At 47.5% G+C, this 22,965-nt stretch overlaps 1 protein-coding gene across 1 annotated transcript; it reads left to right on the forward strand.

The window, feature by feature from the left end:
- The first annotated feature begins 612 nt into the window (after positions 1-612).
- On the forward strand, positions 613-21,137 carry WNT10B (Wnt family member 10B). The gene is made up of 4 exons (XM_054978101.1): positions 613-784; positions 5,908-6,176; positions 15,542-15,894; positions 19,989-21,137. The coding sequence occupies exons 1-4, from the start codon at positions 651-653 to the stop codon at positions 20,445-20,447; spliced, it is 1,215 nt and encodes a 404-aa protein (XP_054834076.1). The 5' UTR covers positions 613-650; the 3' UTR covers positions 20,448-21,137.
- The last annotated feature ends 1,828 nt before the right edge of the window (positions 21,138-22,965 follow it).

A 22,965-nucleotide genomic window follows, 5' to 3' on the forward strand; every position in this document is an offset into this window, starting at 1 on the left:
TGCCCCTCTCATTGTGCTTAGAGAGGCAGGCGTTCAACAGGCAGTGTCTTCACTGGTGGCGGCACCGCAGTGTGCACAACCTGTCCCCACAGGCCAGAAAAGATTCCCACTAAGGGATAGATTTGATGTCTAGTGGGAGGAAGAATTCGGTGGGCTGGCTGAGGGGGAGTGCCGCATAGTTCTGTCCAGGGCTTTTTTTCAGGGGGAACGCGGTGGAACGGAGTTCCCGCACCTCTGGAAAATGGTCACATGGCCGGTGGCCCCGCCCCCTGATCTCCAGACAGAGGGGAGTTGAGATCGTCCTCCAGGCCAGTGGCTTGGAGGGCGATCTCAACTCCCCTCTGTCTGGAGATCAGGGGGCGAGGCCCCCAGCCATGTGACCATTTTCGCAGAGGGCAACCCACTAAGTACCACTGCCTCTTTTCCCAGAAAAAAAGCCCTGGTTCTGTCTCACCTGTGCCCCCCCCCCAACACAGTCTGTGAACCTTGTTGAGGAATTATGTGGTGTGAATTGGGTGGATTGGGAGGGGGGCTTGTGTCAGGAGGACAAGTCTGCTGGAGAAGGCTTGCTGACTGGCCTCCCCGCCTCCCCACAGGTCCATCCTTTCTCCTGTGCCACACCTCCTTCCCTGTGCTTTGCCAGCAGGGACATGAGGGAGCAGGCGCCATCCAACCAAGCCAGAGAGCAGCCTGCGGCGACGCACCCGGCCAGAGCTCAGCATGGCCTGAGGAGCCCCCCTGTCAACACCTGCCTCTTTGCCGCCTGCCTGTGTCTTTGGAGAGGGTAAGTATGGGGTGGAGGTGAGGGGCTAGAATGGGAGGAGGGGTCTTTTCGCCTCGCTTGGGCTGCCTAAGAGGGCACAGACCTTTGGAATCGCCCCTTGTGAAGGAGTGAGGATGGGACCGTCCACAAAGGGTGGCTTTGTTGTCATTGCGTGGGGATGCGGCTGACGTTTGCTTTGATGTGGAAGGCTATCGCTCTACCCATTTGGCAGCGTGCACACTGCTTCTTCATGACTGCGTTGCCACCCCCACATCACTGACAATGTGCTGGGAACGGCTTGTACTGCTGTAGCCTCTGTGACAGCTCCCTCCCTCCCGTCCCTGCTTTCCCACTGGCTTGTTCATGTTTAGGAGTGTGAGGAAGAGTCCTGCGTTTCCAGGAAGGCAGTGGGTTTCGAGGGCCGTAGTCGGGAATGCTGGGGGACAGGACTTCTATGAGACAGCCTTCAAGGCAACTTCAGATGAACAGATGACCCGTTTTCACGCTCTGAAATTCCATTTTCAGGCTCCCAGTCGTGGTGGCTGAAGAGAGGAGCAGGGGATCGCAAAGGGTTATGTATCAAACCAAGGATGGCAGTTACTCCAGTTTAATCCTCAGCAGAAAGGGTGTGGGTCTTGTGTTTTGATGCGCAAGAAGATGCTCGTAGTGGCTAGGGAGGATACTCATGCTAGCAAAAACGGATGTTGTAGCAGACTTGTGTGGCCTTCTATCTTTTCTTGTGAGCGTCTCCCTGTCCTTTCGTCTTAACTGTAGGAGGGAGCTGGAATGGGCAGCTGCCCTGAATGGTGTGCCATGGAAACACAGCACAGCACTAAGGCGGGTGCTTTTTTGTCTTTAGGCTGCAGACATTCTCCCTCATGCGCCCCTGCTAGAAGCAAGAAAATTAGCACCCCTGTGTTTTGGAGATGGCTGTAAGGATCTCTCATTGTCTCTCCTCTAACCTTTAGAACCCATTGGCTGTATCCACCCTAATCAGGACTGCCTCTTCCCTGTGCTCCACCATGACAGCTTTGCTCATCTGAACAGGGCCTTCTGCAGGTGTAACCCTGCAAACAGGCAAGATCGACAACTGCCCGTACACGTGCATTTTCTGTGGTGGCCCCCACTTTATGGAACGGCCTGCCTGATGAGGTCACTCTCCAGGCTTTCGTCAAAATATGCAGGAGAAATGTAAGAAAATGGTTCAGAGAAATGCTTTGGTAAAGGGACAGGGACTGTAGGCCGTGCTACTTTGTACTGTATGTTGCTGTAAATTTGCTCCTACTGGGTAGCTTCTGAATCATTTAATGAGTATGTCGTATTTAATTGATGATGCTTTGTTTCAGCATTGGTTCAGCTCTATATTGGATTTTTGCTTGTTTTAGAATTTCCACAGTTCATACTTCTACTGCATTGTTGATCACATTGACAGACACTGTATAATCTTCCTTGAGTCCCAATGAGAAAGGCAGACTATACGTAACATAAATAAAATAAATAAAATAAGGAATGCTCCTCCAATGTAAGTGGCTCTTCTATTGGCAGAAGAGGCATGTAAGGTGGAGGAAGACGTCTTAGGCTGGAGATCGGCCTAAAGAGGGTTTAACACACACACAAACACACACACACCCCATAGCACTTTTGTTGGGAAAGAACCACTTACATTGGAGGAAGCCTCCTTATAATTCACACTTTCTTGAGAACATAAGGTTGGATCTGGCAGCCCCTAGGCTGTGTCATGTGTTACTGGCGCATGAGTTACTGGTTCTCCTCACTTCCCGCGCATGTGGTGCCCAGTTCACAGCCGCAACAAACAAGCGGCTTCAGTCTCTCCCTCCACCATTTTACAGACCTGAAATGATCCAGGAGGCAGGGCACTACCTGGTTTGTTGGGGAAACCCACAAGTGTGTGAAAGCTTCAAACTTAGTTTAGTGAAGGGGTATAATTTATGTCATAGGTTCTTTACAGCAAGAAGGAAGAATAAGGGAAGCACCTGTGCACCTGCAGGCGATTTTTATTACCTCTAGGTGACTGGGTGAGGCAACAGGGTTCTGGATAGTCTCCATTTTGTACCAGCTGTGTATATGGCCACTGTCAGTGGCATGAAAACTTGAACAATTCCTTTTCTCTGTGAGGCGGATGGGTTTGCAGCTCCTTCCATAAGACAAATGTTCCGGGGATTTCTTCATGAACAGACAAGATGTTGTGATACTTTATGCTTCTGCTTCATCCAGTGCATGTGGTATGGGTTTGGGGCTGCTTTACCTGGCGTGGTGTGTTCACACTAGCATGCCAGTATGTGTACATCATTTGTGGGTTTGCTTCTCAGCAACGCCTGCCCCCTTGGGAGGTGCGTCTCTGGCATATTATGTAAGGTGAGTGGAAGCTGAACACTTTCCCAGGGTGGCATGAAGGTTACAACTGTGCTGTGTGTACAGTGGTCTCTTAGGAAGTAGATATTTGCCTCTGAAGGACCGCTGCAGGCCACAATGAGAGGAAATAAATGGGTGCAATGGTTAGAGTTTTGAACGTCACACTCAGTGTTCGGAGATCTGAATTCAAATCTCCATGCTGGATTTCCATGGACAAGACAGCCTGACTTTGTAGGCTTGTTGCAAGGATAAAATGAAGAGGGAGGGTCCATATATGCCATCTTGACTTCTTGGAGGAACAGCGAGAGAAAAATGTCTTAGATGTACAAGCCAACCAATCTCCAGTGCATTTTCTGTCTATTTTTACCCATTCTTCCTTCCAAGGAACTCAGAGCGGCACATAGAGAGATCTCCTCTCTGCTGTTCTGTATTCAAAATGACTCTGCAGGGCAAAGTAGGGTGAGAGACAGTATCTGTCCTAAGGTCACCCTGTGAGTTTCATGGCTGAAGCAGGATTAGAATCTGGGTCTCCTCAGTCTTAGTCGGGCATCCTAAATGCTGCACCACAATGGGGATCAATGCACCTTGTCGTCTTGTTGATATACACAAAGAAGTGGTTCTCATGGCATGTGAACAAAATGGTTGAAGAAGCATTCCTCCCCTCAGGTCCTGCTTTCATGTTCTGCTCTGACGGTGATAAAGCGTTCTTTGTCCACTATTCAAGGAGCTGCTTGGTCATATGCAGGGCTTTTTTCTGGGAAAAGAGGTGGTGGAACTCAGTGGGTTGCCCTCGGAGAAAATGGTCACATGGCCGGTGGCCACGCCCCCTGATCTCCAGACAGAGGGGAGTTGAGATTGCCCTCCACGCCGCTCAGCGGCGTGGAAGGCAATCTCAACTCCTCTCTGTCTGGAGATCAGGGGGCGGGGCCACTGGCCATGTGACCATTTTCAAGAGTTTCCGGAACTCCATTCCCCTACGTGCCCGCTGAAAAAAAGCCCTGGTCATATGAAAGGGCCTTGAAACAGTTACTCTGCCTACAGGAAGTTCTTGCATGAGTTTGTTGAGGGAAAATGATTGTTTCACAGGGAGAGTATACCAGGCAGCGTGCTAATCCCGAGGATGTCCCGTCTCCATTAAGTGGTTTCTAAGGTGGTTCCTGCTCCTCTGTAAACTTGACTGTATTTTCTTTTCATCAACTTGTCTATGTCTGCCCCTGCCCAGCTTATTCGTGTACCTCCTTCTGTTGCTACAGAGGAAAGAGTCCAGTAGCACCTTTAAGACTAACCAGCTTTATTGTAGCATAAGCTTTTGAGAGCCACAGCTCCCTTTGTCAGATGCAGGGCTTTTTTTCAGCGGGGAAGCCGGGGAACGGAGTTCCGGCACCTCTTAAAAATGGTCACATGGCTGGTGGCCCCGCCCCCTGATCTCCAGACAGAGGGGAGTTTAGATTGCCCTACGCACCGCCAACCAGCGCAGAAGGCAATCTAAACTCCCCTCTGTCTGGAGATCAGGGGGCGGGGCCACCGGCATGTGACCATTTTTGCCAAGGGCGATTTAAACTTTAAAAAACTCCCCCCTTGTTCCAGCTAACCCAAAGTGATGTCATTGTGCGGTCTTGAGTTCCACCACTGAGTTCCACCACCTCTTTTCCCAGAAAAAAAGCCCTGGTCAGATGTATCTGACGAAGAGAGCTGTGGCTCTTGAAAGCTTATGCTATAATAAAGTTGGTGAGTCTTAAAAGTGCTACTGGATTCTTTTACTATTTTACTGCTACAGACTAACATGACTAACTCCTCTGGATCTGTTGCTATAGAGACACCTTGCTTTAGATCTGGGAGTGGCCCTCCTTTTGTTAGAGGAACACCCCCCACCTCCTGTAACCCACTCCAACACCTCCCTGTTTGGGTGCTGAGCCGCAGGGTGGTGCTTTTGATCTTCCCCTTTGCTTTCATCTGGTGCCAGTGGGGGGCCAGGCAGGGAATTTCCTCCTAGAAACTCACCCACCCAGGTGCAGAGATCTCTTTGGGGAGGAGCTGGGGTGAGTGGCCACAAGGGCTTTGTACAACCCTGCTACACACACAATACGCCAAACATACTAGCCCCAGTGCTGCACAGCATTTAAAAAGGCTTGTGTCTCCGGGTTCCTGGACTTGCACGTGTGCACACACAAACACACCTCAGAGGATGGAATGACTTCTAGACGTTTCAACACAGGAGTCAAGGACTAGGACTCAGGACTCCTGGGTTCTGGGAAAAGAGGATCCAAACGGGCTGGAGAGGAAGGAGGAAGAAAAATAGGAGACCGCTTAAGTTTCATTCCCAGTTACAGGACAGAAATGGAGCGTAATGGCAAATCTCACGTGGTCATCTTGCTTCGCTCTTGGTTATACAAAGGCAGCAAAAAACATCTGTTGGCAGGGCTGGGATTTGTCAGATACAAAGGCAGTGTGTTGTGACTGGTCTGCACCTAAGAGCCTCTCTCCAAAATTTTCAGATCCTGCATTTTGTCCAAGGGACGCAGATTTTAATCCCTCTGCATCTTCCTGCTGTTGGTCAGGCTAATTGCAGAATAATTTGTTCTGCCTTTGGCCAGTTTTAGTGGATTTTGTATAGCAGGGAGCGTGGTACTCCTTTTATGACAGGAGTCAAGGTCTAGGAGCTTTTTCTCACTAGCACTGTTAAGTCACTTCCCAGCTCTGCCGTTTCCCCTTTCTGCCCGTTCGTTCCCTTTAAAGTCGGCTTCCTGCTTTCCTTGTCTCTCCTCTCTCAGGACTCTGGGCCATGATTTCCTAGGGCCGAAGGTGCTGGCAGAACCTGCGGTGACTTCCAACACAGTGTGCATGACCCTTCCCTGGCTAAGCCGACGCCAGCTGGGACTGTGCGCCCGCAGCCCTGAAGCCATGGCCTCTGCTCTGCAGGGCATCCACCTGGCCATCCACGAGTGCCAACACCAGCTGCAGGAGAGGCGTTGGGATTGCTCAGACTTGAGCGGCAGCAGCACGGTGCTCCTCAACATCAACAGTGCTGTTCTGAAGAGAGGTGAGGAGGGGGCTGGAGAAGGTGCTGGCCCTGCGGCTGGCGTCTCCCTTATCTGTGAGTAGGGTCGGTGGGCAACAGAATCAGAACTTGTATGCTCCCCTCCTACCTTCCCCTCCCTCTCTTATTTCTTTCTTCCCTCCCCACCCATATCAGGCTCCTTGGGGCAGGAACTTGTCCGTTGCTTATGCGAGACAGGCAGCGTGGTGTAGTGGCTAGAGTGCTGGACTGGGATTTAGGAGGCGCAGGTTCAAATCCTCACTTCGACATGGAAGCTCATCAAGTGGCCTGGGGCCTATCACTCTCTTCCCGCCTTGCCTACCTCGCAAGGTGGTTGTTGTGAGGGTAAAATGGAAGGTAAAGGAAGAATGAAGTGATGTACTTAGGGTCTCCATCGGGGAGAAAAGTGGGTTACAGATATGTAAATAAGACTTTAAAGGGCATGCACGCTCATGGTGTTACATAAGTAAACGCAGGGCTTTTTTTCAGGGGGAACGTGGGGGAACGGAGTTCCGGAACTCCTTGAAAATGGTCACATGGCTGGTGGCCCCACCCCCTGATCTCCAGACAGAGGGGAGTTGAGATTGCCCTCGGCGCGGAGGGCAATCTAAACTCCCCTCTGTCTGGAGATCAGGGGGCAGGGCCACCGGCCATGTGACCATTTTCTCAAAGGGCAACCCACTGAGTTCCCCCACCTCTTTCCCCAGAAAAAAAGCCCTGAGTAAACATCTTGCAATATCCAGGTAGCATCTTACGTGGCAAATCAACATAAATATAGGAGAGGCTAGACCAGGGTTGGCTGGTAACAGCACAGTGCAGCTTTTTAGTAAGAGGGGACCCTTCAGATGAAGATGAAGCTCAGCAGGAGGAGGAATATTTCTTTCCTTGTGCTGTTTATACTCTTTCTGCCCCCCACCCCCAGAGGAGGCTCACCTGAAAGGTATTGGCAGAAAGATCCTCAAGTCAATTCTCCTGACTCGCATTTGCTTTTTAAAAATTTGAAAGGATAGTATTCTAATCTGAAACCCCTCCCCGCTACATAAGCCTCAGTCTCAGATGGTGGTGTGCGTAAAAGTGGTAGGAAAACCAGGACGCAAAGCACTGTGGCTGGCAGTGCCTGCAAACATCATTGACATTTAACACTTTTAGTGTTTTTGTTTTAAACATGTTGGTCAAAATCAAAATTCTAAAATGGAAAGGGGAAAATGGAAAGCAAAGCATAGGAGGCCTTTTCCAGGGCTTGGTAAGTCACAGGACTGGGCAGGATAGTGGCCAAAAGGCCCAAGGGGCTAGAGCAGTAATTGCCGAGGTCTGTGCTAGGACACATGACTGCCATCCTAAGCAAAGTTGCATCCCTCTAAATCTATTGACGTCAGTGGAGCTAGAAGAGTAAGTCTGCTTAGGATGGCAGACTTAAGGTGCCATGAAATAAATGCTAGTGAGACGTGCAGAAAAAAATTATAAGATCCTTACGAATTAAAAAGTGCTGACCCAGAGAGGAGGGTACCTGCTAGATCTCTGTATGCTACACTGCCCTGGCTTTGCCTCCGTCATTCAGTTTATGCTGTGGGTGGGCAGTTCTGCTGGGTCTCTGCTTTGGGTGCTGTTGGATCATTCTAGATGTGGAGAGGCGGCAGGATTACCCACCCTCGGAGGAGGAGGTTGTGTCTCTCCATGAGTCACTGTTCTAGGCTCCTCTCTTTCCAGTTAAAAGTCTTGACAGATCGATGACTTAGGCGGAAAGCACACCTCAGGGGGCGGACATGTTTGGTCTACAGGAGCCTATTCGTTCCTCTCGGCACGCTGGCTGCTCTTTTGTACTGTGCTAATGCATTCTGGCTGTGAAGTGAGCCCACAGTTTTAATTTGGGGGGAGGGGGAGGATGCAACAGGATTCATTTCAGGAGGACTAGGTGCTTGCAAGGTCATTACTGCTTGCAAAGCCCACCCAAAGCAAAAGGCCAGGACTTTTTGGCTTTTGTCTCAAGCCTTGGGAAGGGAATGAAGATTCTGCTGGGTTCACAGAATCACAGAGTTGGAAGGGGCCGTACAGACCCTCTAGTCCAACCCCCTGCCCAGTGCAGGATCAGCCTAAAGCATCTCTGACAAGTATTCATCCAGCCTCTTCTTGAAAACTGCCAGTGAAGGGGAGCTCACCACCTCCCTAGGCGGCTGGTTCCACCTTTGAACTACTCTGACTGTGAAAACGCTTTTCCTAATATCCAGCCTGTACTTTTCTGCATGTAATTAAAACCCATTGCTTCAGGTCCTGTCCTCTGCTGCCAACTGGAACAGCTCGTCCTCATCCAAATGACAGCCTTTCAAATATTTAAAGAGAGCAATCATGCCCCCCCTCAACCTCCTCTTCTCCAAACTAAACATTCCCAAGGCCCTCAGCCTTTCCTCCAGACCCCTGATCATCCTTGTCACTCTCTTCTGCACCCTCTCGATTTTGTCCACATCCTTTTTGAAGTGAGGCCTCCAGAACTGCACACAATACTCCAGGTGTGGCCTGACCAAGGCAGTATAGAGAGGGGCTATGACCTCCTGTGATTTCGATGCTATGGCCCCTTTGATACAACCCAAGACTGAGTTTGCCTTTTTTGCCGCCACATCACACTGACTGCTCATATTTAGTTTACAGTCCACTCTTACCCCAAGATCTCTTTTGCATACACTACTATCCAGAAGTGTATCCCCCATCCAGTATTTGTGCTTCACATTTTTGTGGCCCAGATGTAATACTGTGCACTTACCTATGTTGAATTGCATCCTGTTCACAACCGCCCACTTCTCCAGAGTTTTCAGGTCTTGTTGAATTTTAACTCTATCTTCTTGGGTGTTTGCTACTCCTCCCAATTTGGTATCATCAGCAAATTTAATGAGCAGCCCTTCCACTCCTTCATCCAGATCATTGATAACAATATTGAAAAGAACCGGGCCCAAAATTGAGCCCTACGGCACCCCACTGGACACCTCCCTCCAATCTGATGAAATGCCATTGACCACCACTCTTTGGGTGCGGTCCTCTAACCAGTTCCCTATCCACCGAACTGCCCTATAGTCCAGTCCACAGTCTTCCAGTTTACCCATCAGAATGTCATGGGGAACCTTATCAGAAGCTTTACTGAAATCCAGGTAAATCATGTCAACAGAGTTCCCACGATCCAGTAAGCTCATCAAAGAAGGAAACCAGGTTGGTCTGACAAGATCTGTTGGGGACAAAACCATGTTGACTTCCCCAGATCACTAAGCGGTCCTTCAGATGCTTACAGATCGATCCCTTTAAAATCTGCTCTAACATCTTCCCAGCAACAGAAGTCAGACTGACTGGCCTGTAGTTTCCCAGGTCATCCTTCTTCCCTTTCTTAAAGATTGGGATAACATTCACTCCTTTTTCTCCCTTAGCTTCTTCTGGAGCTCTCTGTTCCTCCACACTGGTTTCTTGGAGTCCTTACCATGTTTCTGTCTTGCTGGGATAGCGAGGGCTTGAGCTTGCAAAAGCTCATGTTTGAGAAGAGCCCACCCTTCACTCGCTCCTTTCCTTTCCAGCACACTCCCCCACGGAATGACTCTCATCAAGGGCAGCTGACGTATTGGGGGACAGAGGAGACCCAGCCACATTTAGGGGGTGGGAATGTGGCTGAAATGGGAGAGGGGAAGAGTAGTTATGAATGAGCCACAGTTGGCCTTGCCTTTCCCTAGCTCAATTTTTGGCTAAACATCTATAAATTCTCCTTTCCAGGTCAGGATTAACAAGAAACGCACCCTGGGGTTAAGAAAAAGCTGAGATGGGAGAAACGGGCACTAAAAGAGCTGTTCTGCTTTCCGAGACCTACCAGTCCTTCTTTTCACATGCCACCTCTTCATCTTAACCCAAGCAGCTCTACTTAGGTGTATGCACAGGGGGCCACACCTGACCCTAGAGGCAACTTGGCAAGAGGTTCCTCTCTTTGCAGTTTGGATCTCCTTTATTTAATTCAGCTTTGAAGAAGCTGGTTCTAAATTTAAACCCCACATCAAAGCAAGGCCCCTGGGCAGGCAAGTGCTGAAGCCAGCTGGAACCCCGGCACCTGGGCTGAGCTGGTTGCTTGATGTGTAATGGCTTTGGTGGGGCTTGTCTTAGGGCTGCATCAGATGGAACAACGTGGAAGATGCAGGTCAATAAACAGGCTTTGAGAGATCAAGGAATAAAGGAAATTGAGCATGTATCCTGAATCCATGGGGCTTAGAACGGTATACCTGTTTAGGAGTGCATTGTTGCTGTGTGAGTTGTAATAGATGGGGGTTAAGGGTTGGAAAATGTGAGCTTGGATCAGGGAATTCGGGGGCAGGAGGGAACAGGAGAACATTGTTGCCAGTGGTGCAGGATGAACACAATATTAGCAGAGGCGATAACCTGCGTAGATCTAATCAGTGTGACGAAACATAGAATTAATAGAGCTGGAAGGCATCCCAAGGGTTATCTAGTCCAATCTCCTGCACAATGCAAGAAATTAATGAGGTTGGACTAGATGACATTTGGAGTCCCTTCCAGCTCTATGTTTTTATGTTTCATCACAGCGATTGGTCATGAAGGTCATGGGATTTTCATGGCAAGTGAACAGAGCAGGCGGTGGGTCTGCTGGATATGTTCTGTGATCATGCAACATGTGTGTGCAGTCTATTAGGTGCAGAATTCAGCAAACTAAAAATTGTACCTTTCAATTAAAAAGTTTCTAGCCCTCAAGGTGGGCAGCCCCTGATAAAATCTTCGAAACGAAGGAATTGGGGGACAAATTCAGTGATAATTCAGGAGAAAGAAGGGGGAGGATGTCAGTGCCATGAATCAGCACCCTTTGCCTCATTTTTCAGTATTAGGAAAAGTAGAATATGTTGTACAAAATATTAGTATGTATTTAAGTCTTCCACTTCACTCCAAAAAGGACCCAAGGCAGCTTACAATAATATATAAATAAGCCAGAGCACAGCAAACAACAGCAACAAAAAAGTGCATCACAAGCTGGTCCTAGATTCATTACAAAACAATGGCTGTTCCCATCAATGGTCAGCAGAACAAACAGGGAAAATCCCACGGGATATAAGTCGGAAGAGATAGTTATGAACTAAGTCTCTTTGTTTCCCGTGGGATTTTCCCTGTTTGTTCTCAGTCCTAGATTCACTGGCTGGCTTGATTTCAGCCACAGATCAAGAGTTCCTTGGCTCACACCTCCAGCCATGCCCAAGCTTTTAGAAAACACCTGAGACAGGTAGGGAAAAAGCAGTCCTCGCCAAAGATATTACACAAGTGGCAGAAATACTCCTCCTCTTACTCCTGGGCTGTTTCCAGATGGCTTACCTGCACCCGGAACGTCGCGCCACGTTGCGGGGAAAACGCGAAATACCGCGTTTTCTCGTGCGAGTTTTGCGCGACGTCGCGCAAAACTGGTGCGAGAAAACGCGATATTTCGCGTTTTCCCCACAACGTGGCGCAACGTTCCGGGTGCAGGTAAGCCATCTGGAAACGGCCCTGCCCTCGTTTGCTGCAAATAAACAAATATATGCAGATCTGCTTGATTTGCATAGCGTTTCTTAGAGTAGGATTTGGGTTAACTTGATGTGAAATTTAGAACTTCTAAAAAATGCCAAGTATTCCCAGTTTTGAAAGAAATGGGTTTATAAATTGCAAGGATTCGTGAATCTTCACAACTCGTGAACCGCTTTGAGATTTTAACTGAAGAGGTATAAAAATTGAGTAAATAAATACATAAACTTCAATAGCAGTGGATATGGCCTAAGAGCCAAGCTACAAGTGACGCCTGACACAGGTTGGACACTTGTCAGCTTCCCTCAAGTTTTGATGGGAAATGTAGGCGTCCTGGTCTTGCAGCTGTAATGGAGAGCCAAGCTGTAAAACCAGGACAACTACATTTCCCATCAAAATTTGAGGTAAGCTGACAAGTGTCCAACCTGTGTAAGGTGTCACTTGTGGCTTGGCTCATAGTTAAAAAAAACAATTACTGTGAAAGGGAGAAGAATCTAAACTCCCCTCTGTCTGGAGATCAGGGGGCGGGGCCACCAGCCATGTGACCATTGTTGCTGAGGGCGATTTAAACTTAAAAAAAACTCCCCCCCCCCTGTTCCAGCTGACCCAAAGTGACGTGATTGTGTGGTCCTGGGAGCGTGCGCACACTTTGCTCACTTTGCGCATGTGTATGTGGTACCAGGGGCACCACCTCCCACCAAGAGTTGCCCCTGTGCAGGCAACCCACTGAGTTCCACCCCCTCTTTTCCCAGAAAAAAAGCCCCTGCTCAGCCTAATCACACCACTCTATGACTCTCAGCTGCTTTGCACATGTTTAGGTATGCTTTTTAAAACATAAAGCAACAAGCATGTTTGCAAACTTGTTTATCGACAAGATACGTTTTTCAGAGAGCTGTGACTGGCCATGGTGCCCTCCCTGGGGTATGCTCTGTGCCAGCTCCGTGTTTGCTGCTGCATAATGTGTGAAAAGACTGGGTTGGTTTTATTATAACTTGGGGGACATTTAACTGTCCTTTTAAGAGATACTTTCCTACCCCTCGCACTCTGTGCCAGTGGGGTGTTACGGTCAGTATGCTGGATTGAGATCTAGGACAACCCTATATAAATGCTTTCTCTGTGCCATGAAAGTTCCCTGGGCAACCATGGGCCAGTTATACACTCTCAGCCTGCCTTACCTTACAGGATTGTTGTGAAGCTAAAACTGTGGTGAGGAGAACAAAGTAAGCCCCTTAAGAGTCCCCACCGGGAAGAAAGGCGGGGTATAAATTAAATAAAAACATGATACTATAGATAAATCTGAAAATAGGAATGGAAAAGAAAACATTAAAAAGGGAGAAATGGTAAATAAAGAACTTTATAAAGCATTGCTTTTATCAGTAAGCAACTGAATCCATACACCATGGCCGATTCCAGACGACTAACCTGAAGGCGCTGCATGCCGCCATGTTCCGGATTGCGACGGGGAAAACGCGAAATACCACATTTTCTTATGCGAGTTTGGCGCGACATCGCGCCAAACTCGCGTGAGAAAACCCGGTATTTCGCGTTTTCCCCGTCGCGATCCGGAACATGGAGGCATGCAGCGCCTTCAGGTTAGTCGTCTGGAATCGGCCATGGTCCTGTCCCTTTAACAGAGGCATAATGCGTGGAAATGGGCGGCTGAAACTTTTCATAGCATGGAAGTAAATAGCATCACCTAGTAAATATCCTTTCATTAAGACCCTGTTAAAGGAACAGAATGTTTTTTACCTCCAGGCAGTTGGCAAACCTATGTGGTTGTTCTGTATTGTAACAAAGATACACTTATATCTCCTGCACCTCAGTAACATTTGTCTGACAAAGTAGGTTCTAGTCCATGGAAGTTTATGCTTGAATAAAGACCGGTTAGTATTTAAGGAGCTACAAGATAATCTTTTGTCCCTGCTGTGCTGCTTTTCTGTCTCCATGAAGATTTTTTCCACGTGAGGGAACATTCCAAGTTAGGCTCTACCTCCAACCGTCTCCAGTGCAGCAGCCCATCCGGCCATAAGGTTGCCCAGCTCCAGGTTGGCCTATCGCCTCCTGTGTATAGGACCCAGGCCTGAAACAGCAATCTCCGCAACTCAACACACTGCGACAATTAATAAAACAAAATGGGAGTTTGTAATGTAAACAGGCCCTAAAATTAGCACCAGCCCTGCTCCTTAAGATCAGTGTCTGATGTGGCTTAGTGGTCCACTCACAGCCCTTTTTCATTTTAAATTATTATGTTTAACTTTTACATTTTCCCAATCCAAACACTTTACTTTAATTTTGATCCCTAAGATAACACTTTAATTTAAAATTAATAACTTATTCCTTCAAAAATCCCTTCTGTAATTTCCATATTTTTTACACATAAATTTAACTTCGACATTTTACCCTCCCATAATTTTTTTTTTAATTTATTCTCCTTATTATTATGTATTTCAATGTGTCCTATAAGATGGTCCGAATAAATTGGGGGGGGGGAAACCCTATCATTAAATATGGATGTTAATGTAACAGTTTCTCAAGAAAAATCTCTATCTCAACCTCCATAAACCCCGGCCACCAAAGCCAACCTAATTAAAAATCCTTTACGATGTGCTGAAAATACACATGTGCTTGGCTTTGGCAGGGTGTCAAGGGAAGGGCATTCTTCAGCCGCAGGACAGCTGCTTAGAAAGCCTCTCCACATGTGGGCAGCAGTCAGACTTGGCAGAGAGAAAATATTACTAAGATGACGATCTCCACTGAGCTCAAGCAGGGCTGCATGCATACTGCTGTTTCATTGCACAAGCCTAGGGCTGCCAAGAATCCTGGAGGAAAAAGCCCTGAATGTGCGGATACGGGCAGCTGAAGCTTTTCATGCCATGGACATCAATAACATCAACAAATAATATCCCATTAAGCCTTTAGTGGTGGGATGGGGCATTTTTTCACCAGGCCTCTTAGAGACCCTACACAACCACCAAATTAAAATCTTTCTTTCTCTCTTTCGACAAATTTCTAGCCTGCAAATAATTGTGGAGGCAATCCCCGATGCAATAAACCAGAATTGTGGAGGCAATCCCCAATGCAATAAACCAGAAGAGGCATTGAACAGGAAGGCCTGTCTAAAGGAGGAAATTCCAGTTGCAATCCTAAGAACACTTTCTTGGGACACTTTCCCCATTGAATAATATGGAAATTCTGAGTAGATCGGCTTAGGATTGCTCCAAGGTTGCCAGTAGTCTAGAGAAAAAATGCCCTGTTCCTTTAATAGAGGCTTAAAGGAATGCTCTTTGCTCGGTAATGTTATTTCTGCACATTAAGCCTCTATTAAAGCAACCGGACACTTTTCTCCAGGCTTGTTGGCATCCTTAATTGTTCTTTGCAGCGTTGAGGGTGGGGTTTTTTTTTTTTTGCTCCTTTCGATGAATAACAAGGAGAATGCAAAATAAACAAATACATACAAATATGCTTCATTTGCACAGTTTAAAATTGGTTTGCAGAATTCAGTTTTTCTTGGCACAAAAATTGAATGATCTCAGCATAGAACATTGAGAGGTTCAGTGCAGAACTGCTATAGCATAATGGCTGAGAGAGCCGAGATCCAGGAGGTCTCGGATTCAAATCCCACCTCTGCTCTAACCTTGGTGCAGAACCCTTCCTCCCACATATGCAATAATACTGACCTGCCTTCTATGTTGTAAGCTGCCTTGGGTTTCTAGAGGGGAGGAATGCTGGGGCTAAATAAACAAATGGACATTGGAGTCAATGCAACTTCTTGAAACGCTTCATGACAGTAGGCCATGTACTACTGCATTTCCAACTCATCGTCTTCCCTCCTGTGTCCCCCACAGGGTTCCGGGAAAGTGCTTTTGCCTTCTCCCTGCTGGCAGCCGGTGTGACCCACGCAGTGGCTACATCTTGTAGCCTTGGTGAGCTGCAAAGCTGCAGCTGCGACAGTCCAGGCGCTGAGAACCAGAAGCTGAAGCTCAGTCAACTTCAGATGCTGGGCCAGAATAAGGGGCTGCCCCCTGCCGCCACCTCCTTATGGGGGGAGCCTGGGCTCCAGGACACCTGGGAATGGGGGGGCTGCAGCGCAGACTTCAGCTATGCCCAGAGATTTGCCCGGCACTTCTTGGACCCTCGAGGAAAACCACGTGATGCCCACGCTCGGATGCAGCTACACAGCCACCGTGTGGGCAGGAAGGTAGGAGGCATCTCTCGGGCAAGAGTCTGGAAATAATAGGGACAGCCTCTGGATGGCTTCCTCTGCATGTGGGCATTTCTTCCTCTTTTAAAGAGTGCATAGCTTTTTGCGTGTCAGAGTGAAGCATGCTTCCAATTTTAATCCACAAAAAAAGTATGACTTGGCTATCAGAAACGAGATTCAATCCCATTTAAAAAGAAAAATACCCCCTAAGTGCCACAGCATTCCAAACTGAAAATGTGATAAAAAAATGTGATAAAAATTCAGCTCTGGAGATGAGAAATTAACCTTTCAGATTTGATATAGGAGGACCTGCTAGCAGGTTCTCCTCAGATTTGTTTCTGCTCTTGTTTTAGATGCTCTGTGGGCACAAGGGGGCAGTCGTGTGCGGGATCGTGACTTAGAGATAAACAACACTAGAGCCGTACACAACTGGACTTCTGGTACTAAGTGGAAAGCCACCATTGGCCCTGATTCTGCATGGATGCAGTTAAGAGTGTTCCTGTATTCATCAATCTCTTTGGTAAAAAATCATATGTACCCGGCTTTTGCCATTACAGTGCAGTCCTAAGCATAGTTACACCCTTCTAAGCCTGTAGTCTTCAGCAGACTTAGAAAAGGATAGTTCTGCTTAGGATTGCGTTGTTAAGAGTAGCAGCCAGTTAGCCAAAGCGCAGATAACAAACGGGACCTTTTGATATGGGTAACGCATTCATGGCGGCATGATCAGTACATTTATTTATTTATTAAAAACTTGTACCCTGGAGGGTTTTAGCAGCCTGGAGAAAAAAAAATGTCCTCTCTCCTTAATGGTATGCTAAATACCAGGGGTTGTTACTTATCACCATGCCATGAAAAACTTCCAGTTGCTCATTTCTACAAAATAAGCCTCTGCTAAAGCGACAGGACTTCTTTTGCCAGGCCAGTTACTAGCCGTGGCGCTCGGCCCTTTCACTATCAGTGACTGAATCTACAGATGCAGATGTCAACAAACACATTAAAACATTATAAATACAAAACCCAAAAAGACAGAAAAAAATGGTCTCAAATCCATTTCTGCTGCACACACTCAGCTGTACAAACCTTAGTTCAATAGCCCTAAGAATTCTCTTTGAACAAGAAGAATTACAGCATCTCGGGAATTATGCCAGGGTGGGAATCCTCATCTTCTCTGGGAAGCCGTTTCAAAGACAAAATGCAGCTGAGAAAGAGGCCGTTTTCACACGTCTTACTGGCCATGCAAAATTGCGCAAAACTCCCAGAACGAGAGCGTCTTCCTGGCGCGATTTCCCATCATGACTTCAGTTTGTAGCGTAATCGCGCCACAAACTCGAGTCATGACAAGAAATTGTGCCAGGAAGACGCTGTCGTTCTGGGAGTTTTACGCAGTTTTGCACGGCTGGTAAGATGTGTGGAAACGGTCAGAATGTGTTGAGGCATAGCAGTTCTGAATCACAGGAATGGGACAGAAAATCTTAGGAAGAGCTAAGTTGGGGTATATTATATCCAAATTACATTTGGAAAATTTATATGCCTCATCTCCAGAGACCTGCCTACTTAAGGTGGCTCACAAAGCAAAAACAAAACGGTAAATTAATCATGACAGCAGCATAAAAATAATTAATTAAACAAACTGTAAAAACAAGCCAGGGCATAAAAACAGCATGAAACAACAGCCTTGAGAGTAAAGTTCATAAAACGGTCCTAATCAGGGCTTTTTTTCTGAGAAAAGAGGTGGTGGAACTCAGTGGGTTGCCAGCAGGGGTCATTTTGTAGAAAAAGAGCTGGAGGAACTCATTAGCATAACTTATTAGCATAACTCATTAGCATATGCCACACCTCTTGACATCACCAGAAGTGTGTCATTAGCATGACTGATTTGCATATGCCACACCCCCTGACATCACCTATCCTGGCTGTTTTGGACCCAATCCTGACCATTCAGGGCCGAAATAGGGTAAAAAGGGGCTGAAAAGGGCCCCAAAATGGTCAGGATTGGGCAACTGCTGAGCGGGAGAGTGATCCACCATCCGTCAGAGGCCCAATCCGGGCCATTTTGGCCCCAATCCAGGCCGAAACGGGCCCAAAATGGCCAAGAGTCAGGTGGGCGGGGCCACCTGACATGTGACCTCTTTGGGGAACTGCCGGAACTGCGTTCCTGCACGTTCCCCCTCGAAATGAGCTCTGGTTGCCAGCATAGGGGGCAACTCCTGGTGGGAGGTGGTGCCCCTGGTACCACGTGCGCACGCACGCTTCTGGGACTGTGCAATGTCGTCACTTTGGGGCAGCTGGAACAAGGGGGGAGTTTTTTAAAGTTTAAATCGCCCTCAGCAAAAATGGTCACATGGCCAGTGGCCCCCGCCCCCTGATCTCCAGACAGAGGGGAGTTGAGATCACCCTCCGCACCGCGGGGGGCGATCTCAACTCCCCTCTGCCTGGAGATCAGGGGGTGGGGCCACCGGCCATGTGACAATTTTCAAGAGGTGCCAGAACTCCGTTCCACTGCGTTCCGGCTGAAGAAAAGCCCTGCTCCTAAGGCTAGAAGCAGCCCATTAAAAACAACTAAAAAGATGGAACGCTTGAGCTGAATTAAATGTTTGACTTGTCCGCAGGCAAAATGCTGGAAGCCCGAGACTGCTGGGGAGTCCACAAAGCGGGGCAGAGGAAATGGGATAAAATCTTTGAGCGAAGACATCACAGCTTTTGCTTCTTCCTCAGAGTGGCTAGTAACCTTTATTATAAGAAACAGATGTCAAATTTGCATGTAAACCCTCTGGAATAATATTCAGCTGTAAGTTATGATGAAGCTGCAGATTGTGTCTGATAACCACATCAGAAAAACACAAGAATGTACAGAATAATCATGTATAGAAGTTGCTGGATTTTACCATGAATTGCAAACCCTGAGCCTTTCCCTCCTATAAATCTTCTTCCCAAAAAGCATGTTCCAAATGCAAATTAGGTATTTTCTTACTGGCCAGTTCTCTATTGTACAGACCACTGTGTCCCATTTAGCAGGATAAGGGCTACCTCTGTTGGGTTCTTGCAGAAGGGGGTCCTACAGCCAGACCTGGATCTGCATCCCCCAGGATTTTCTCATTAGCACAGGAAAGGGAGATATTTAAAAATTATACAATTTCTCTCAACCCCCTCTCCCCCCCCCCCAGCAATTTCACAAGATGAGATACTGGCAGGGATCTTTCGGTCCTCCATTGCATTTAGATATCTTATTGCATAAGTGTTCCAGCACTGGAATTGTATACAAGCAACATACATTTTTAAACAAAATGAAAGAAATAAAAATAAAACTCAAAGGACTTTATGCAACAATACACAGAATGATTCTGGCTATGGTTCTGAAGGAAATAAATGTATTTCACCAATTTAGAAAATGCAGTGGTTTGAATGCCTGCGCTATGCAATATTCCAGCAACAGAAGTGCAGCTTTGAGAAAAATGTTGTGACCACGCATGCAACCATTGAATAACACATGCACATTCATTGTGATAGCCATTTAAATTTCTAGTGTACATCTGTCTTAAGCAGGGCTTTTTTTCTGGGGTAAGAGGTGGTGGAACTCAGTGGGTTGCCCTCGGAGAAAATGGTCGCATGGCTGGTGGCCCCGCCCCCTGATCTCTGGACAGAGGGGAGTTGAGATTGCCCTCCACACCGCTGAGCGGCACGTAGGGCAATCTCAACTCCCCTCTGTCTGGAGATCAGGGGGCGGGGCCACCAGCCATGTGACCATTTTCAAGAGGTGCCTGAACTCCGTTCCACCGCGTTCCAGCTGAAAAAAAGCCCTGGTCTTAAGAATTGACTGGTGCCTTTTACAAGTTGCTAAAAGACGTCCTTGGACAGGTGGGTTTGAGGAACCATTTCCACGAGATGCTTGCTTAGAATGAACAGGTATGTCTTTCCCCCAGAACACACCAGAGTGGCAGGGTGATTCTCAAGATACCAGGTGTTTGACCCGAGAGGCTGGTGTGGCTCATTTCAACACAAGAAGAGTGAACCAACAGTACAAAGCTAATTCCCTGAAGCTGGGGGATTCCGCCATTTCTTGCAGTTCACACTCTCTCGTTTCCTCTTGACAGGTTGTGTCTGAGCTGGGTCAGCGAAGATGTAAATGTCACGGCCCCTCCGGGAGCTGTCAGTTCCGGACATGCTGGCTGGCAGCTCCAGAGTTTCAGAAGGTGGCCTCTAATTTGAGGGAGCGAATGGACCACGCTGTGCTCTTGAGGCCACACAACAGCAACTCGGGGGCCTTCCACCCACGTCTCCGTAGGTCCCGCCTGGCCAAGCATCTCATCTTCTATGAGCCCTCACCTGATTTTTGCGAGCCTGACCCAAGCCTGGGTTCCCCAGGCACCCACGGCCGCCCTTGCACCAGGGGCAGTTCTCAGCCAGGCGGCTGCAGCAGCTTGTGCTGCGGGCGGGGCCACAACGTGCTGCAGGAGATGCGACGCCAGCGCTGCCATTGCCGCTTCCACTGGTGCTGCCACGTGCAATGTGAGGAGTGCCCTGCCACAGAGTCGGTTAGCATTTGCAAGTGAATTTGCAGAGACAAGATACTCTGGAGCCACAGGCCATGTCTTCAGTGCCATGTCCCAGGCAGGCCACATATTGTAGCCTGTTACAAAGCTGGGCGGCATCTGAAAGCAAGGAGCTTTTGGTCCGCATCATACTCCTAGAGAGACTACTGTTGTCTCTGGTCTGCACTTCCTGTAGCTCTGCCTTATGCCACCCATGGTACACAGTGACTTGGCCCTTGGTGCGGTAATGGGGTTATTGGCTACAAAGCAGATCAGCACCTACACCTCAGTGGCAATTGGATAGTGGTGTGGAACTATCTGTAAGACATTATGTGAACCAAATTTCTCATGGCTGTATTATTTGCCGTGTGCAGAGGGTTGGCTTCACAGTGAACCACCATCTAAGCATATTGGGGGGAGGGGGGAACAGGCTTAAACGCTTCAGGCTTTGTGCCCTACAGTTCTACTCCTCAAACGCTTGTTTGCAGAGAAGCACCAGGAAAAATACATTAGTGGCAAAAAAAAATTGTGGATGAGGGCTGGTACCCCCAAATCATGAAGGAAAAAAATGTACAGACCTCCAGCTGGGCTGCCTGAGTGTGTCTGGGAAAGAACAACTTGGGACATTAAACCTTTAGGTGGGGGCAGGCAGATAGAGTCCGATTTCCTTTTAGGAGGGGGAAATATAGAGAGAGGGGTGGTTCAGTGTTTGGAACAGCAACAGCAGCCTGTCTTACAACAGCAACACCAGCAAAACAGTACTGGGGTGTGTGTTACTTCAAGATTAATTTATTCTTTTGACCTTTTAGTTGACTTGTGGGTAATAGGAGGAGAAGCATTATTTCTGCTCCCCGGGTAGACTGATCCATTGGGCTTTGTCCATTTGTTTCAGAGGCCTACTCAACTGTGTGCGAAATACAGCATACGCCCCCCCCCACCCCTCTCTGCATCTTGCTGTTCGGGATGGGGCTTGTGGGTAATTTGGAACCAAATGTTACCATTCCTAACTTTATGCTTTCACAAATTCCTTAATAAATTTCAAAAACTCTCAGGAAAACTGTAATCATCAGCCTTTTTCACATCAGTTTTGAAAGGACTTGTGTTTTCCCTGTAAAAACTGAAATACCTGCAACACAGAGCATTCATTGTACCTGTTGATAGGTACAGACGTCTGTCCATATAAACATCAGTGCTGTTAATAAAACAAAAAGAGTCCAGTAGCACCTTTAAGACTAACCAATTTTATTGTAGCATAAGCTTTCGAGAATCAAGTTCTCTTCGTCAGATGCATGATCCGAACAGTTCGGATCATGCATCTGACGAAGAGAACTTGATTCTCGAAAGCTTATGCTACAATAAAATTGGTTAGTCTTAAAGGTGCTACTGGACTTTTTGATTTTGCTACTACAGACTAACACGGCTAACTCCTCTGGTTAATAAAACAGGTTTATTTCCGCTTGGAATTCAAAACAGAGAAGAAAGGATGGTATTTATTAAAAGCTTTCTGTCCTGAAGGGACGGGGCCTTTGCTGATTTTATTACAAAGACCCTAAAAGTCAAACGTCAGTTCCCCCCCAAATTTGTGTTCTGAGATGAGGCAAGCAAAGTCTCCGCGAGCCATGCACGCATATTATCCAAAGAAGCAGGAACAGAGAAGCTTAAGCCATAAGAGCAGATTCCAAAAAGAAAACTCATACTGAAATGTAAATCTCCTGAGTCATTACATCCCACCCTTCAATAGGGAAAGCCTTCAAGAATGAGTAAAAGGGTGTTCACATACATACATTATGTGTGAATTAGTGATGCAAACCAGTTCATATTGTATAAGAAATCTCTTGGAGGTTGCAAGAAGCAGAGCTTATGAAAAGTCAGTTTGAGCCTAGTTAGTGGCATTAATAATATGTCCCAGAGGTGAGCATTTCTGTCTGGTAACAAGACTGATTAAGATCTAAACTGAAATTCCATAGGGCAGAGGAGACACAGAATACTTGTTGGAAAGTTCTGGTCAAGGGAAAAAGGTGTGACACAGGCCTTTCACTGCACGTGACAGGCAAGAGTACTCAAAGAAAATTAAGCTTCCGCATAGCCCAGGTAGGACTGCCTAATTTTCTGGCATTCTCTGAAAATGGGAGTTCTGCTAGGCAGGTGTTCCCCTTTTTCCTGCTCAATGAAATAAAATGGAACAAAGGAAATGGAGCTCCCAAATGCATTCTACACCAAACCCTTGATCAACAGGACCTCGAGCATTTTCCCAATTGTACCCCCTTCCCCTGCTTCATACAAGTGAAGAGACTCTCTGGTTCCATTCAGTTATATGGGAACAAGAGAGACGAGGCAAAAAAACCAGTGTGGTTTTCGTGCTGGACGAGGATCTAGGAGAGCTCAGTCTCTGCTATGAAGTTTACTCAGAGCCAAGCTACAAGTGACGTCTTACACAGGTTGGACACTTGTCAGCTTCCCTCAAGTTTTGATGGGAAATGTAGGCATCCTGGTTTTACAGCTTGGCTCTCCATTACAGCTGCAAGACCAGGATGCCTAC

The sequence above is a fragment of the Eublepharis macularius genome, chromosome 4 (genome assembly GCF_028583425.1).
Source record: "Eublepharis macularius isolate TG4126 chromosome 4, MPM_Emac_v1.0, whole genome shotgun sequence".
NCBI lineage: Eukaryota > Metazoa > Chordata > Lepidosauria > Squamata > Eublepharidae > Eublepharis > Eublepharis macularius.

Excerpts from the sequence above, each read along its gene's own strand:
- WNT10B (XM_054978101.1), top strand. The coding sequence starts at position 651 with ATGAGGGAGCAGGCGCCATCCAACCAAGCCAGAGAGCAGCCTGCGGCG. Across the intron at positions 785-5,907 it reads TGCCTGTGTCTTTGGAGAGG|GACTCTGGGCCATGATTTCC; the intron begins GTAAGTATGGGG and ends CTCCTCTCTCAG. Across the intron at positions 6,177-15,541 it reads CAGTGCTGTTCTGAAGAGAG|GGTTCCGGGAAAGTGCTTTT; the intron begins GTGAGGAGGGGG and ends TGTCCCCCACAG.